The following is a 15,049-nucleotide window of genomic DNA, read 5'->3' as shown; positions in this document are numbered from 1 at the left end:
AATGTTTTCAGTTTTTTGAAACTGTCACTGTTTGCAGGTAACATACTATACATAGAAAATCCTAAAGATGTCACCAGAAAAGTACTAGAGCTAATCAATGAATTTAGTAAAGCTGCAGAATACAGAATTCCTATACACTAACAACAAAAAATCAGAGAAATTAAGGAAACAATCCTAGTTACCATTGCAACTCAAAGAATAAAATACTTAGGAATAAACCTACCTAAAGAGACAAAAGACTCGTATGCAGGAAACTATAAAAAAGATGAAAACTATAAGAAAAATGACACAGAGAGATATAGCATGTTCTTTGATGGAAAAATCAGTATTATGAAAATGACTATACTACCCGAAGCAATCTACAGATTCAATGTAACCCCTATAAAATTACCAATGGCATTTTTCACAGAACTAGAACAAAATTTTTACAGTTTATATGGAAACACAAAAGACCTCAAATAGTCAAAGCAGTCTTGAAAAATAAAAACAGAGCTGGAGGAATCAAGCTCCCTGACTTCACACTACACTACAAAGCTACGGTAATTAAGATAGTATGGTACTGGCACAAAAGCAGAAATGTAGATCAATGGAACATGATAGAAAGCCCAAAGATAAACCCAAGAACCCAAGGGCACCTTACCTTTGACAAAGGAGGCAAGACTATACAATGGAGACAAGACAGCTTCTTCAATAAGTGGTGCTGGGAAAACCAGACAGCTACATGTGAAAAAATAAAATTAGAACACTTCCTAACACCATACACAAAAGTAAACTCAAAATGGCCTAAAGACCTAACTGTAGGCCAGAAACTATAAAACTCTTAGAGGAAAACATAGCTAGAATACTTTCTGACATAAATAATAGCAAGATTCTTTTTGACCACCTTCTAGAGTAATGAAAATAAAAACAAACAAATGAGACCTAATTAAACAAGACAAAAAACAACCCTCAGAATGGGAGAAAATATTTGCAAATGAAGCAACTGATAAAGGATTAATCTCCAAAATATACAAGCAGCTCATGCAGCTCAGAATCACAAAAACAAACAACCCAATCAAAAAATGGACAGAAGACCTGAACAGACATTTCTCCAAAGAAGACATCCAGATGGACAACAAACACAAGAAAAGATGATCAACATCGCTGGCTGACAGAGAAATGCGAATCTAAACAACGAGACCTCACCTCACACCTGTCAGAATGGCCATCATCAAAAAAATCTATGAACAATAAGTGCTGGAGAAGGTGTGACAAAAAGGGAGCCCTCTTGCTCAGAATGTAAACTGATACAACCACCATGGAGAACAGCACGAAGGGTCCTTGAAAAACTAAAAATAAAACCATACGACCCAGCAATCACACTCCAGGGCATACACTCCGAGAAAACCATAATTTGAAGATACATGCACTTCAGTGTTCATTGCAGCACTATTTACAATAGCCAGGACAGGGAAGCAACCCAAATGACCGTCTACAGAGGAATGGATAAAGAAGATGTGGTACATATATACAATGGAATATTACTCAGCCATTAATATTCTGAGTACAAAATATTACTCTAGAACAAAACTGGGTCATTCGTAGTGATGTGGATGGACCTAGAGTAAGTCAGAAAGAGAAAAACAAATATCATATATTAATGCATATATGGAATTTAGACAAATGGTACTGATGAACCTATTTGCAGGACAGGAATAGAGAAATGGACATTGTGGACACAGAGAGGGAAAGCAATGGTAAGATGAACTGGGAGAGTAGGACTGACATATAAACACTACCACGTGTAAAACAGATAGCTAGTGAGAAGCTACTGTATTACCAGGGAGCTCAGCTCAGGGCTCTGATGACCTACAAAGGTGGGTGGGAGGGAGGGGATATATGTGTATGTGTATATATATATCTGATTCACACTGCTGGATAGCAGAAACTAACATGACATTGTAAAGCAACTATGAAAGAAAGTGAAAGTGAAGTCGCTCAGTCGTGTCCGACTCTTTGCGACCCCATGGATGGTAACCTACCAGGCTCCATGGTCCATGGGGTTTTCCAGGCAAGAATACTGGAGTGGGCTGCCATTTCCTTCTCCAGGGGATCTTCCCAACCCAGGGATCGAACCCGGGTCTCCTGCATTGCAGACAGACGCTTTACCATCTGAGCCAATTATACTCCAGTTATAAAAAGTAATAAATAGATAACCAACAGGACCCACTGTATAGCACAGGGAACTCTGTTCAGTGCTCTGTAATAACCTAAATGGGAAAAGAATTTGAAAAAGGAAGTATATGTATTGCTGAATCACTTTGCTGTACACCTGAAACTAATACAACATTGTTAATCATATGAATGTGAAATATATAGTTGCCGTACAATATTATATAAAGTTACAGATGTATAATAGTGATTCACAACTTGCAAAGGCTATACTCCATTGATATTTATCACAAAACACTGGCTATATTCCCTGCATTATACAATATAGTCTCATAGCTTATTTTGCTTAATAGTTTATCTCTAAATTCCCTACCATTTTGTCCCTTCCCCTTCACTCAGCTGACTGGTAATCAGTAGTTTGCTCTGTAAATCTTCGAGTCTGTTTCTTTTTTGTTATATTCACTAGTTTCTTATATTTTTCAGATTCCACATATGAGTGATATCATACAGTATTCGTCTTTCTCTGACTTATTTCACTTAGAATAATACCCTCCAAGTCCATCTCTGTTGTTTTATTGCTTCAAATGATGTCTTGATACGGATCTCTTTGGGTTCATTTGTATGGGAATTTCTTCAATTTCAGGAATTTTTCAGCCATAATTTCTCCAAATATATTTGTAACCCTTTCCTCTCTCTTCTCCTTCTGAAAATGAATGAAAATGAAAGTGTTAGTCACTCAGTCATGTCTGACTCTTTGCAATCATGGACTGTAGCCCACCGGGTTTCTCTGTCCATGGAATTCTCCAGGCAAGAATACTAGAGTGGGTAGTCATTCCCTTCTCCAGGGATTGAACCTGGGTCTCCTACATTGCAGGCAGATTCTTTACCATCTGAGCCACCAGGAAAGCCCATATCCAATATAAATAAAAATTTCAATTAATTTTAAAAATAAACAAGAAGGACCTATAGCAGGGAGCTATATTCAATATCTTGTAGCAACCTATGATGAAAATATGAAAGATATATATACAACACATATATGAATCATTTTGCTATATACCAGAAGCACAACACTGTAATTTTAAAAATTATATTAAAAAGTGAGTCACTTGTAGATAGATTGCCAATCTGTGCCTTTTGATTAGAGACTTTTTTTTCTCCATTTAAAATAATTATTGATAAGGAAGAACTTACTTTTGCCACTGTTATTTGTTTTAGGTGTCTTATAGCTTTTCCTGCTCATTACTTTCATTACTGCCTTTTTTTGTGTTTAGGTGATGTTTTTTATTCCTTTTTTTGTTGTTGGAATACAGTCTACAAATATTCAATTTGTGGTTGCTTTTGGACTTACATGTAACATTCTAAAGTTATAACAATCTAATTTTGATTTATAGCAACATCAAGCACACACAAACTATTCCTATAGAACCTTTCCCCTTTATGTTAATAAAAGTTACATCTTTATACATTGTACATCAACTAACAGAGTGATAATCATTTTAATGCATTTTGTCATTTAAATCCTATAGCAAATAAAAAGTGTAGTTACATAACAAAAGTATAATACCAATTTTTATATTTCAGCATGTATATATACTTGCTGGCCATGTCATATGGTTTAGAGCTACTATCTCACATCTTTTCATTTTAACCTAAGGGTCTCTCATGTATCTTACTGTCAAGTATAGTGGTTAATGAACTCCCTCTGATCTTATTTGAGAAAATCTTACGTTTACCCTCATTTTTGAATGACAGTTGCACTGGGTATAGAATTCTAAGTACATAGTTGTTTTTTTTTTCTTTCAGCACTCTAAAGATATAACTCTATTACCTTCAGCCTGCAGGGTTTCTGCTGAGAAATCATCTGCTAAGCTTGTTGAGAGGATCTCTTATACCTGATGAGTCTATCTTGTCAATTTCAAAATTCTTTGTAAGACAATTTGATTATAATGCCTCAGGTTTGTAGTTTTCATCAAATTTGGGGATTTTTCAGCAATTATTTCTTCAAATGACTTCTCTGCCTCTTTCTCTCTCTCCTCCTTCTAGGAATCATAGAGATAGATAGGTAAAATCTGTATATGTTGGTCCCATTTTCTTCATTTTCTTTCTTTGAGCTCCTAAGACTCAATAACATCAATTAAACTGTTTTCAGCCTTGCTAATTGTTTTTTCAGTCTCTTCAAACCTGCTGTAGAACTCTTCTCGTGAAATTTTCAATTCAGATAAGTATTTTTTAGCTCCAAATCTATTTTTATAATTTCTGACTTTGTCAATATCTTCCTTTTGTTCACATAACATTTTTCTGATTTCCTTTATTCATTTTTTGCTTTAGATCTCTGAACATGTTTATGACAGTTGTGTTAAAGTCTTTAATACATGTGATGCTGTGTTTCTTTAGGGCTGGCTCTGCCACTTTACTTTCTTCCTTGAATGGGCCATGATTTCCTATTTCTTTGATGTGCTTATGACTTATTAGGGGAAACCAGGCATTGAGAAAAACAGACATCCCTCCCAGTCTTTGAATACACTTTCTCTGTGCCTGTGCATACCTTCACTGATTAGCTGGGTGTTCTCTGAACCTAGGGATCAGCCTGAGATGAAAGCGTAAGGTCTTCTGAGGTATTCTCTGAGCATATGTCTTACCTGGGCCTGCTTCTGACTTTCAGAATTCCTCTTTATATACAGCTGCTCTTGAACATCTTAATTTCCAAGATGGTCTCACCTCAGGTTGTCCTCAGGGTCTTAGGTAGTCTATTGCATGTCTCCATCTGTGATCTCTTGCCCCAAGAGTCCATAGTCCCCTTGCAGCTTTCACATTTAGAGGATGGCACTTGACACCTGAATTAAAAGAGACAGACCAGTCCTTCAGGTAGCTCTCTGATAGGTTAGAACATTGCACACTGCAAATAGGATCTTTTCTGCTCCCTAAAGATGGTGGAAGAAAAATGGGCTGCTGCCACTACGTCTAGACCAAAACTGCCTTGCTGGGGTTTGGGCACTGGAAAAAACAGACATCCCTCCCAGTCTTTGAATACACTTTCTCTGTGCCTATACACACCTTCACTGATTTCACTGGGTGTTCTCTCAAAACTCCACAATTTTTCCTAGTGTTTTGAAGATGGATTTTTCTTTATTGGGTATTTCTAAGTTGCTGTAGGCCTTTTTCAGAATTCCTGTTAGATTAGTTTAGCCAGTTTCTGGCAGCTTTTTGATGTTTGTGTACAAATGAGGACTTAGAGCTACCTACCCTGCCATTTTGCTGACAGACACACTCGTTTAAGAATTCCTGATTGTGAGGATAAGAGCCCCATTTCCTCCTCTCTTGTTCGTGTCTCTGTTCATGGCTGGTTTGACTTCAGAGCCAACTGCCACATTGAAAGAGCCTTTTCCAGGATCGCCAGTGCAGCCTATAAGTTCCACTGGGTCCTGGCCACTTCTTTGTTCTTTTTGATGCATTTTGATTTTGATACCACTGACCTCCTTTCCTTTCTGGAAACTCCTTTATTGGTCTCTATGAATACATTTTCTATGTTCTCTTTTTCTCCTCTTCCCACAGTGTAATTAGTGTTCCTTGAGGTTCTGCCCTAAGCCTTTTCTCCATCTCATGCTTTCTCTCCCCTTGGGTTATACTACTTGCAACTCCTAGGCACCACTTGTGTACTGATGACTTTCAAATGGATAGTGTTCAGTACAGCTCAACTTTTAAGTCACAGATCTATATACCCACCTGCTTAATGAACATACATATTTGCATATGTCACAAACATCTCATACAAAACATCTTCAAAACAAATTCTTACCTAGTTTTTCAGTCCTTAACCCTGAGACTCAGCTGTCTCCCTGTTACTCCTGAGAGTCAAGGCACCACCGAAGCCATGCGGATCACACTTCCATAGCATCACCTCTCCATTTCCATTGCCTTCATTTCGCTCAGTACAGTTTGTTACCTAGATTTCTTTCTCCAGACTTTTCAACTCAATTACTATACTGCTGACAGAATAATCTTTTTAAAGAGTAACTCTGATCATGACACGCCCACTTAAAAACCTCCCTTCCCCCACCCCAACAAAGCAGCATTCATAAGAAACTCCAAACTCCCCAGACAGCATCCAGTATTTCTCATGATGTGGCACACGTTTCACAGCCACATTTCTAATTCTACCTCTCATATAATTCTCCTGTAAACATTCCAGGGCTGTTTTTGCCATCATTCCTGCACACATGCTTTTATGGAACACATTCCCTACCCACGACAGGTGCCTCATAAATGTGTTGGATAAAAAGAGTAAAGTTGAATTATACATGAAGCCAGGTTGTTAGAACTGAGAAGGTGGTCTTAGTTCTACTTCGACTAAAACCAGCATGGTTTTCACAGACTTCAAAGAGATAGGAAAATGAAGGAATAGATCTTTGCATGACACTATTTCAAAAGAATTTTCTTGTCAGAAGCTTACCATTTTCATTCTTACAGGAGAGGAATATGGAGGTTTGGTGGGAATCTATGGTTTGACGCCAATCCAAACAATATCACCAACGCAAAATTACTAAAATGATTTTCAGATCTAGCAGTTCCCTATTCTTTGTAATGCCATAAGCCTTGTTACTGTTTAACATGAGGTTCATGGACCAATAATACTGGCATCACCTGAAAGCTTTTAGAAGTTCAGCATGGGTGAATGAAAAGATGTGTGAACCGAATGAGAGATTCAACAAGATGATAGAAAATACAAGAAGGTACCTAATAGAAGTCACAGGGCTGAAGAACACATTAACTGAAAATTATATTAGAGCTGTTCAGCAACAGACTAGATGAGGCAAAGAAAAGGTCAGCAAATGTGAAGTCAGGGCAGTAGAGCTCATCCAATCAGAGCAGGAAAGAAAGAAAGGTAAGCTAGATTGAAGGGCTTGCATTATATAGGTCCCAGGAAAAAGAGGAGCAGAAATCCTGTTTTAAGATATAATACCGAAAAATTTCTAAACCTGGGGAAAGAAACAGACATCCAGGCTCAGGAAACCCACGGGGTTCTAAGTAAAATGAAGGCAAAGCAATCAGAAATAGTTCCACAAATATATGGTCAATTAATTTACAACAATGGAGCCAAGAACATGAAATGGGGAGAGGACAACCTCTTCAATAAATGTAGTTTGGAAAATTGGACCACTACCCTACACCATACACAAAAATAACTAAAAATGGAGCAAAGACTTGCATGTAAGGCCTGAAACCATAAAGTTCCTAGAAGAAAACATAGGTGGTACTCTTCTTGACATCAGTGTTGGTGGTGGTGGTTTAAAATCTGACACCAAAATCAAAAGTAACAAAAGTGAAACTACATCATAATTAAAGTTTGTGCACAGGAAAGGAAATATCAATGAAATGAGAAGATAACCTACTAAGTGAGAAAATAGTTGCACATCATATATCCAATAGGGTTTAATATCCAAAATATATAAAGAACTGATAGAATTCGAGAGCAAAAAAAAATTTTTTTCCGTTTTAAATAAGCAGGTTTGAATATACATTTTTTCAAAGACATACACATGGCCAAAAGGTACATTAAAAGGTGCTCAACATCAATTATCAGAGAAATACTAATCAGAAACACATTGAGATACAGCTGCATACCTGTCAAAATGGTTATTATTAAAAAGCCAAGAAGTAACAAGTGTTGGTGAGAATGTGGAAAAAAGGGAGGCCTCCTACACTGTTGGTGAGAATGTCAACTGGGGCAGCCACTATGGAGAACAATAGGGAGATTCCTCAAAAAGTTAATGCTACCATGTGATTCAGCAGTTCCACTCCTGGGTATTTACCTCAAGGAAATGAAAATGCTAAGTTGAAAATGTATCTCCACCTTATGTTTTACTGCAGCAGAATTAACAACAGCCAACATACAGAAAAAACCCTCTAAGCATCCATTGTTGGCTGAATGGATAAAGACAACATAGTGTGTGTGTGTATATGTGTGTGTGTTTCTGTGTGTGTGTACACACACATCTTTTTTATACACACACAGGAATTTTATTCAGCTATAAAAAAGACTAAAATCTTGCCATTTGCAACAATATGGGTGGACCTCAGGGCATGCTAAGCTAAATAAGTCATACAGAGAAAGACTGGAGTAGGAAATGGCAACCCACTCCAGTACTCTTGCCTGGAAGATCCCATGGACAGAGGAGCCTGGTGGGCTACAGTCCATGGAGTCACAAAAATTACATGATGGCGCACGCACACACACACACACACACACACAGAAAGATAAATACCATATAATCTCTCTTATATGTGGAATAGTTTTTTTAAAAAAAAGCAAGCTCACAGATACAGAGAACAGATTGGTGGTTGTCAGAGGCAGGGGGTGGAGTGTGGAAATAATAGGTGAGGAGGTCAAAGACTAAAAAGAAAAAATAAAATTTAAAATAAAACAGGATTTCCGCTTGTAATTTTAAGGGTTAACAGCTCCCCTGTGAATCCCTAGGAGTCCAGATACTTTCAAGTTAAGAGCCTTCGTTCTAAAATGACCTCCAAGGGGTATCTGTCCCCTTACCCTACTCAAATAGCAGATGTTGGCTAAGGACCTGCTGCTTTCTCATTGTACAGACATCACTGTTGGTGGAAATATTTACCATGATAGGCTGGCTCTGCCAACCCTGGGAAAAGCTTAACCATCTCCATGAGCATGGACTAACTATACACACTTAAGTCTACTTTTGTTCAGCCACCTTTGGTTTATCCTGGAAGAAATGAAGCCAGAGAAAGGAAAGAAATGATCATTACTTTAATGAATTCAGCAAGAATAAACCAGATTATCCTCTGTACTGAAGGAGGGAAGGGGGTCTTGTTTAGAGGTCTTCAGCTCTCAAGTTTACCACCACATCCCTAGTACATTGTGCCAAGTCAGCTTGCATACGGTTCATCGGGGAGGCAGCTGACATCTCTGACCACCTCCACACTACCATTAGCCATTTGCTCAGTGGTAAACAATCCATCTGCCAATGCAAGAGACAAAGGTTCAATCCCTAGGTTGGGAAGATTCCCTGGAGGAGGAAATGGCAACTTACTCCAGAATTCTGGCTTGGGAAATCCAATGGACAGAGGATCTTGGTGGGCTACAGTCCATGGGGTCACAAGAGAGGCAGACATGACTTAGCAACTAAACAGCAACAACAATGTGAGAATGCTCACAGGATTCAGCAGAGCTAACCATCCCACTGTGGCACTAGGAAAAGGAAATGTGATGGATAACCTTTAAATTGGCCTAGAGAGAGGCAAAATCAGTGATCTGACCACCTCGAACAAGCCCCTGCACAGGGATCCTTTGCCCCACGCAGCCTGGGCATGGCGGCCTGTCCCATGGCTGGCTAACATGTATGTCACCTTTTTCTGCTTCCCAGTGCAATGGGCCTTGCATCGGGCCTCGCCTTTCTGTGCAGCACAGACAAGTCTTCTGCCAGACGCTGGATGGCATCACCTTACCATCAGAGCAGTGCAGCGCCCTTCCGAGGTAAGAGAAAGCCACAGACCACCCCTTCCCCAGCCCTTGTGTCAACAGCGCGGAAAGACAACGGTGAGTGAACCTGTCTCCTCCAACCTCCCACAGCGGTCAGACACTCCTCCGTTGCACCTCCACCCTCTCCAGACCACTGGACTCCTAAAGGTAGACAGCTCAGGGTGGCCTCATGCTTACTGAATGGATCAGGCTGGGCTTTCCTTGTTCAGAGATGAGAGCACAGAGGATGCTGTTCTTCTGAGGAGAATAGCTGGCACAAGAGACTGGCTCTGGCCCCAGGGTGGACAGGAGGTCAGGTCCACAAAGGGGGCACCAGAGCCCAAGGGCTCCACCAGCCTCTCCCTCTTGTCCACTTCCCTTTAGAAGTTACACTGAGCCCCTTGCCTCCGGGTCTCCACCTACCATTCCTACCCAGCCCCCAGCCCCTCTCCTCCTTCCTTCCCTGGGGATGAGGGCTCATCACCCCCGCCCCTAAGGTCCCAGGCCCTGCGTACAGCTCTGCCAGCCACCAGCCTGGCGAAGCTCATTCTCAGATCATGCAGGGACAGAGACGCTGTAGAGATGAGCAGACAGCAGCCCAGTTAGAGGAAAGGGTCTTCTGAGACCCTGCAGCCATTCAGAAAAAGAGATCAGAACCCAGGGCTGGCAGCACTGGGAGTTCTTGATGGACGCCTGACAGTCTTGGGTTTACAGCAGTGTGTTCACATCTGCCTCCCCTGATCCGGCCCCCAGAGGCGCAGACCCTAACCCTGCCACTCCCACTCTCCTGGCACAGGCCTGTGAGCACCCAGAACTGCTGGTCAGAAGCCTGCAATGTATACTGGAGGGTCAGCCTGTGGACTCTCTGCACGGCGACCTGCGGCAACTACGGTTTCCAGTCCCGGCGCGTGGAGTGCGTGCACGCCCGCACCAACAAGGCAGTGCCCGACCACCTGTGCTCCTGGGGACCTCGGCCAGCCAACTGGCAGCGCTGCAACATCACCCCCTGCGAAAACAGTATGTTCCAACCCCACAGAGCCATCTGCAAACTCCCTACCAGGCCTCGGGTGCAGCGGGCAGTCCCAGGGACCGAGCCTGAACACAGGGCCGTAGTCCTACCTTCCCAGGGATCCTAAGCCAGGGCCGGAGTCAGGTATTTTCAAAAGGGTGCACGCAGGCAACAAAGGTGTGTGCGAGGATGTGTATACATGTGTCTAGGCCACAGAGGATGGCTGGGTGTGGCCCAAGGGCTCCATACTGGCCCCTGAGAGAGCCAGGTGCATTTGGCTAAGTGCTGGATGAAATCATCCTCCGGCTCACCTACAGTAGTTTGGCTGCGGTACTCCCCTGGTGGCTTAGACAGTTAAGAGTCTGCCTGCAGTGCTGGAGACCCGGTTCCATCCCTGGGTCAGAAAGATCCCCTGAAGAAGCAAATGGCAACCGACTCCAGTCTTGTTGCCTGGAAAGTTCCATGGAAAGAGGAGCCTGGGGCCTGGCAGGCTGCAGTCCATGGGGTCACAAAGAGTTGGACACGACTGAGTGACTAACACACACACAGACACTCAGCGAGGACAGCTAAACAGTGGCTCTTGGGGAGAAAGCACTGTTTATACCTGAGCAGCAAACAGCTGCTCCCGCTCAGCCGACACTGCAGCCCTCGCGGCCTGCTGCCCACAGAACGAGGACCTGCCGACCGCGCCCTCCCTCCTGGTACTCATGAGTCTGATACTCATTCCCTCCCTCAAGTCTAGAGCCTCCTCCTCAGCCCAGCACCACATTTGTATCCCAGTTGGGTGGGGACCTATTTTTTCTTCCTTTGGACCCAAAATACATCGGAGGTGCTTCCTCCCAGGGACAGCGACAAAGCGTGAGGCAAAGAACAGGAAAAGTTTAGGTCTTGCTGAGCAGTTCCTCCTCAGTCAGGGCCTCACTGAGTCTCAGAGTCCCCATGCTGAAGAGAGATCCCTGAAACAGACAGTCCCGTTGCTTCTCCTACACAAGCAGGTATTGCCTGACCCATCTTTGCCAGCTCCCACACTCAGGACCACTGTTTTCCATGAAAACAGTTCAGACTTACTGTGTTAACCACTGATGTGCGCAGCCCCAATCCCCATCAGTATTGAAGAACCATGTAGCCTGTGCTGGTACTGAACTAGGATGCCACGGTGTAGGGCAAGAGTAGAGAGGCTGGCGGGAGATTACAGAAACCAAAGCTTCACAGGGAAGGGAAGAGTCACATTTCAGGGGATGAGGCCACCACACGCAGGCCTCACTTGCATGCCCCGCCCACCCCGAAGTGGAGCAGAACTTAGTCCTCCTGGGAACCATCTCAAGGAGGAAGAGCTTCAGATACTCAAATGCCATGGGAAAAGGCACCTTGCCTAGGAGGTAAGGCAGTCCCGACCACCCTCAGGAAGGAAGGGGGCCATCAGAAGGGCCCAGAGCCCCAGCATTCGGCGCCCAGCTGCAGCCTGGGGAGCAGATGGCCAAGCTCCGCCAGAGCAAGGCCAGTTCAGAGGTGCCGGACAGCAGTGGCCCTTCCAGCACAAGGGTCTGACCCCAGAAGGCACCTGGTGGCCACGGCCACGACTGAGTCTGTTTCGCATCTCCTTTCTGTCCCCTTTCCCAGCGGAATGCAGAGACACCACCAGGTACTGCGAGAAGGTGAAACAGCTGAAACTCTGCCAACTCAACCAGTTCAAATCTCGCTGCTGTGGAACCTGTGCCAAAGCATGAAGACAAGGTGAGGCGAGAACACTACCCTGGCCGCACAGAGGACTCACGCAACCAGCTCGGACAGAACTTAAGCTTTCTTCGTTTTATTTATTTATTTGCCCCTCCCCACCCCTACACACACAACCTCTTCAACCTCCTTCCTTGCCCCCTCCCCAGATGTGAGGCCCCCAGCATGTCTGCTCTCAGTTGGCTGGAGGACAGAATGAGGGGACAGGACAAGGACGGAGGTCTGAGGAGGCTGCAGAGCAGAACGGGCCAGACAGCAGAGCCCCCTGGCCAGCCAGCTCTCTCCCAACCTGGGTCCCAGAGAGACCTAGGAAGAGGCCAGCGTAGCCCTTGGGAGAGCAGGGAGCCAGAGCCAACAGCAGATGAGAGAGACGGGCAGAAGGGCAGGCGCCTGAGAGTTTGTAAAGCATTAGTATTGACTCTGGACAACCAAGGCGTCTCTCCTGCCCAGGGATGGTCAAGACCGGGAAGGGGAAACACCAGCCATGCTAAAGACCCAGCCCAGAACTCAGCTCTTCGGGGTGGTGGCGGGGGGTCAGAGCAACAAGAACTCAGAACACTGTAGGGTAAAGGGAAGCCAATCCAAGTAGCTGAAGTGCACGGTGATGCAGAAAATGAAGTAGGGAGGGCAGGGACAGAAGCACAAAGAAAGCGGTGTGTGTTCCTGAGAGAAGGGGACAGCAGGGAATAAGCAGGCAGTTGGTGAGGTTCTGAACCCCAAGCCCACATGCCTGATGGACCTCTGTGGGGTCAGGGGAGGCTATGGGGCTCAGAGCTCTTCTGCCCTCGGGCACAGGCTGCATGCAGGAGCCATGCCCTCCCTAGGGTGGAGAGGAGTCCCCGAGGCGGCTCAGTGAACTTTCTGCCCACACCCCAGGGCAAAGCTGGTGAGACAGCAGGGTCTAGCTGTGCAGTCATGCCACCCCTGGCGTCTCTAAATCAAGAGTCCCCCAGCCCAGAACTAACTGCTGACACAGGCCAAGGTGTTTTGATCATGAATAGACTGGGTTTCCTACCTATAAGGTTTTTAATGTTTCACTGAAGGGCCAGGGACTAGGGTCAACTTGTCAAAAAACCAAGCCATTAATCAACCTGTCAGAGCACCCATTAGATCAGAGCAGCCACTTCCTTCCAGAGCTGACCAGGTAATGGGTGGGACCGCAGCCCCATGACAGCTGCCCCTGTATTCAGACAAGAGGTGTGGGTGGGGCCAAGGGGCACAGCAGCAAAGCCGGATACCCTCCCTACAGGGAAATACGATATACTCCATCAGAATTAATATACCTCGGTTTTGCTAATTCAGTGTGGGCAAAGCAGCATACACATCCTAGTCATGCCATCAGCTATGGTAGAGAGGCTGTAGCAAGTCGAGCGGCAAAACTGAAAATCTGGGACATTTTGGCAAATTGCTCGTTCAGCAGAGTGGTTTTGGGCGAGTGATTTTGGGCTGCCCCCCACCACAGTGGCCACCATTTAGCAGCAGCTAGAGCAGAGCCGGGTGGCCAGAGTCACTCACCCCTCACACAGGCTGCCCCGCGCCACATATACAAATTCGCAAAATGTCACTCACCTCAGAGGCCACCACTGACATCAGGGCTGCATTTTCCAGCCAGCCTGGAAACAAAAGTTGGGGTGGGGGGAAAGCAATGTGCTTTGTGTCCTCCCCAGGTGAGCTGTGGGCAGTTAAGGTGGTTTCCTCACCATAGTAATGGGCTCTGAGAAATCATGTTACTAAAAATCAGTGTAATTTTTATTTAAAATAAAAGAGAATGTTTTCTATGTCTGTATATCTTTTGTGAATATTTATTAGGATTTCTTGTATAAAAAAGTGCAATATGAATAATTGTACATTGTCTTCCAGAAAAAAAAAATAAAATATTTGGGGGACTTTTTATTAACTTCCTGCAGCTGTGTTCCTGTAAACTCAGTGGCAATTATTGTATTGTTCCTATTTTTAGAAGAAGCTGATGTTTAACTCTGGATCCACCCACTGTGTACAGAATACATTGTAATAGTGGCATGGGATGATGGGGCAATAAGAGGGGACTCGTTTGTGACACAACAGTCATGCACGGAATGCGGAAGACAGATTCCATGCTGGTACTAATGCGGTTGGTTCTTTCTAGTTCAATAGTTCTGGAAAGCCAGTGGCCAATATTTACAGTTCCTAACAGCGGAGGTCCTCTAGCTTGTCCACGTGTCAGGCTGTAGCAGGTGAAGACAGCTTTCAGAGCAAGCCCAGAGGACCAAGGTTTGGGGTGGGAAGCAGCGTGCTCCTTGCATGAGATGAATGTACATTTACTGTTTGTCCTGTGAATCGTGACTCGGCAGCACCACAAGATTATTAGGGCTGCTGAAGAATGTGGGAGGAGGCACCTCCTCCTCTAAAACACAAAACTGTATTTATATTTTTTTTTGTACAGATAATACAGCTTATTTATTTAAATCTTGTCGTCCGAGTCTCTATTAAGCTCAGCCTTCCTATGTTGTTTTGGGCAGGAGGGGAGTGGGGTGAGGCTGGTTCCCAGCCACTAATGTGAATTTGGCCAAAATGGAAGAATTGCAGTTTTCAGCTTTGCCTAGAAAGCTGGGGGGCCCATGCCTGGAAGAGTCAGTCCTGTAAGTGAACCCAAAGGAGCTAAATATCCACAAATTGAGATGAGTGCT

General features: G+C 44.1%; 1 protein-coding gene across 1 annotated transcript in view; it reads left to right on the top strand.

The window, feature by feature from the left end:
- The window catches only part of ADAMTSL1 (ADAMTS like 1), a 797,811-nt gene extending 782,983 nt beyond the window's left edge, over window positions 1–14,828 (top strand). The window contains exons 27-29 of the mRNA XM_040238476.1: window positions 9,546–9,655; window positions 10,437–10,657; window positions 12,270–14,828. Coding sequence (XP_040094410.1) covers window positions 9,546–9,655; window positions 10,437–10,657; window positions 12,270–12,376 — 438 coding nt within the window. The 3' untranslated portion in view covers window positions 12,377–14,828. The remainder of the gene's footprint in view (window positions 1–9,545; window positions 9,656–10,436; window positions 10,658–12,269) is intronic.
- Window positions 14,829–15,049: the final 221 nt, after the last annotated feature.

Source organism: Oryx dammah, unplaced genomic scaffold (genome assembly GCF_014754425.2).
Source record: "Oryx dammah isolate SB20612 unplaced genomic scaffold, SCBI_Odam_1.1 HiC_scaffold_1, whole genome shotgun sequence".
Lineage (NCBI taxonomy): Eukaryota > Metazoa > Chordata > Mammalia > Artiodactyla > Bovidae > Oryx > Oryx dammah.
The sequence above is the reverse complement of the archived record's forward strand: the minus strand, read 5'-3'. Positions and strand labels throughout refer to the sequence as shown.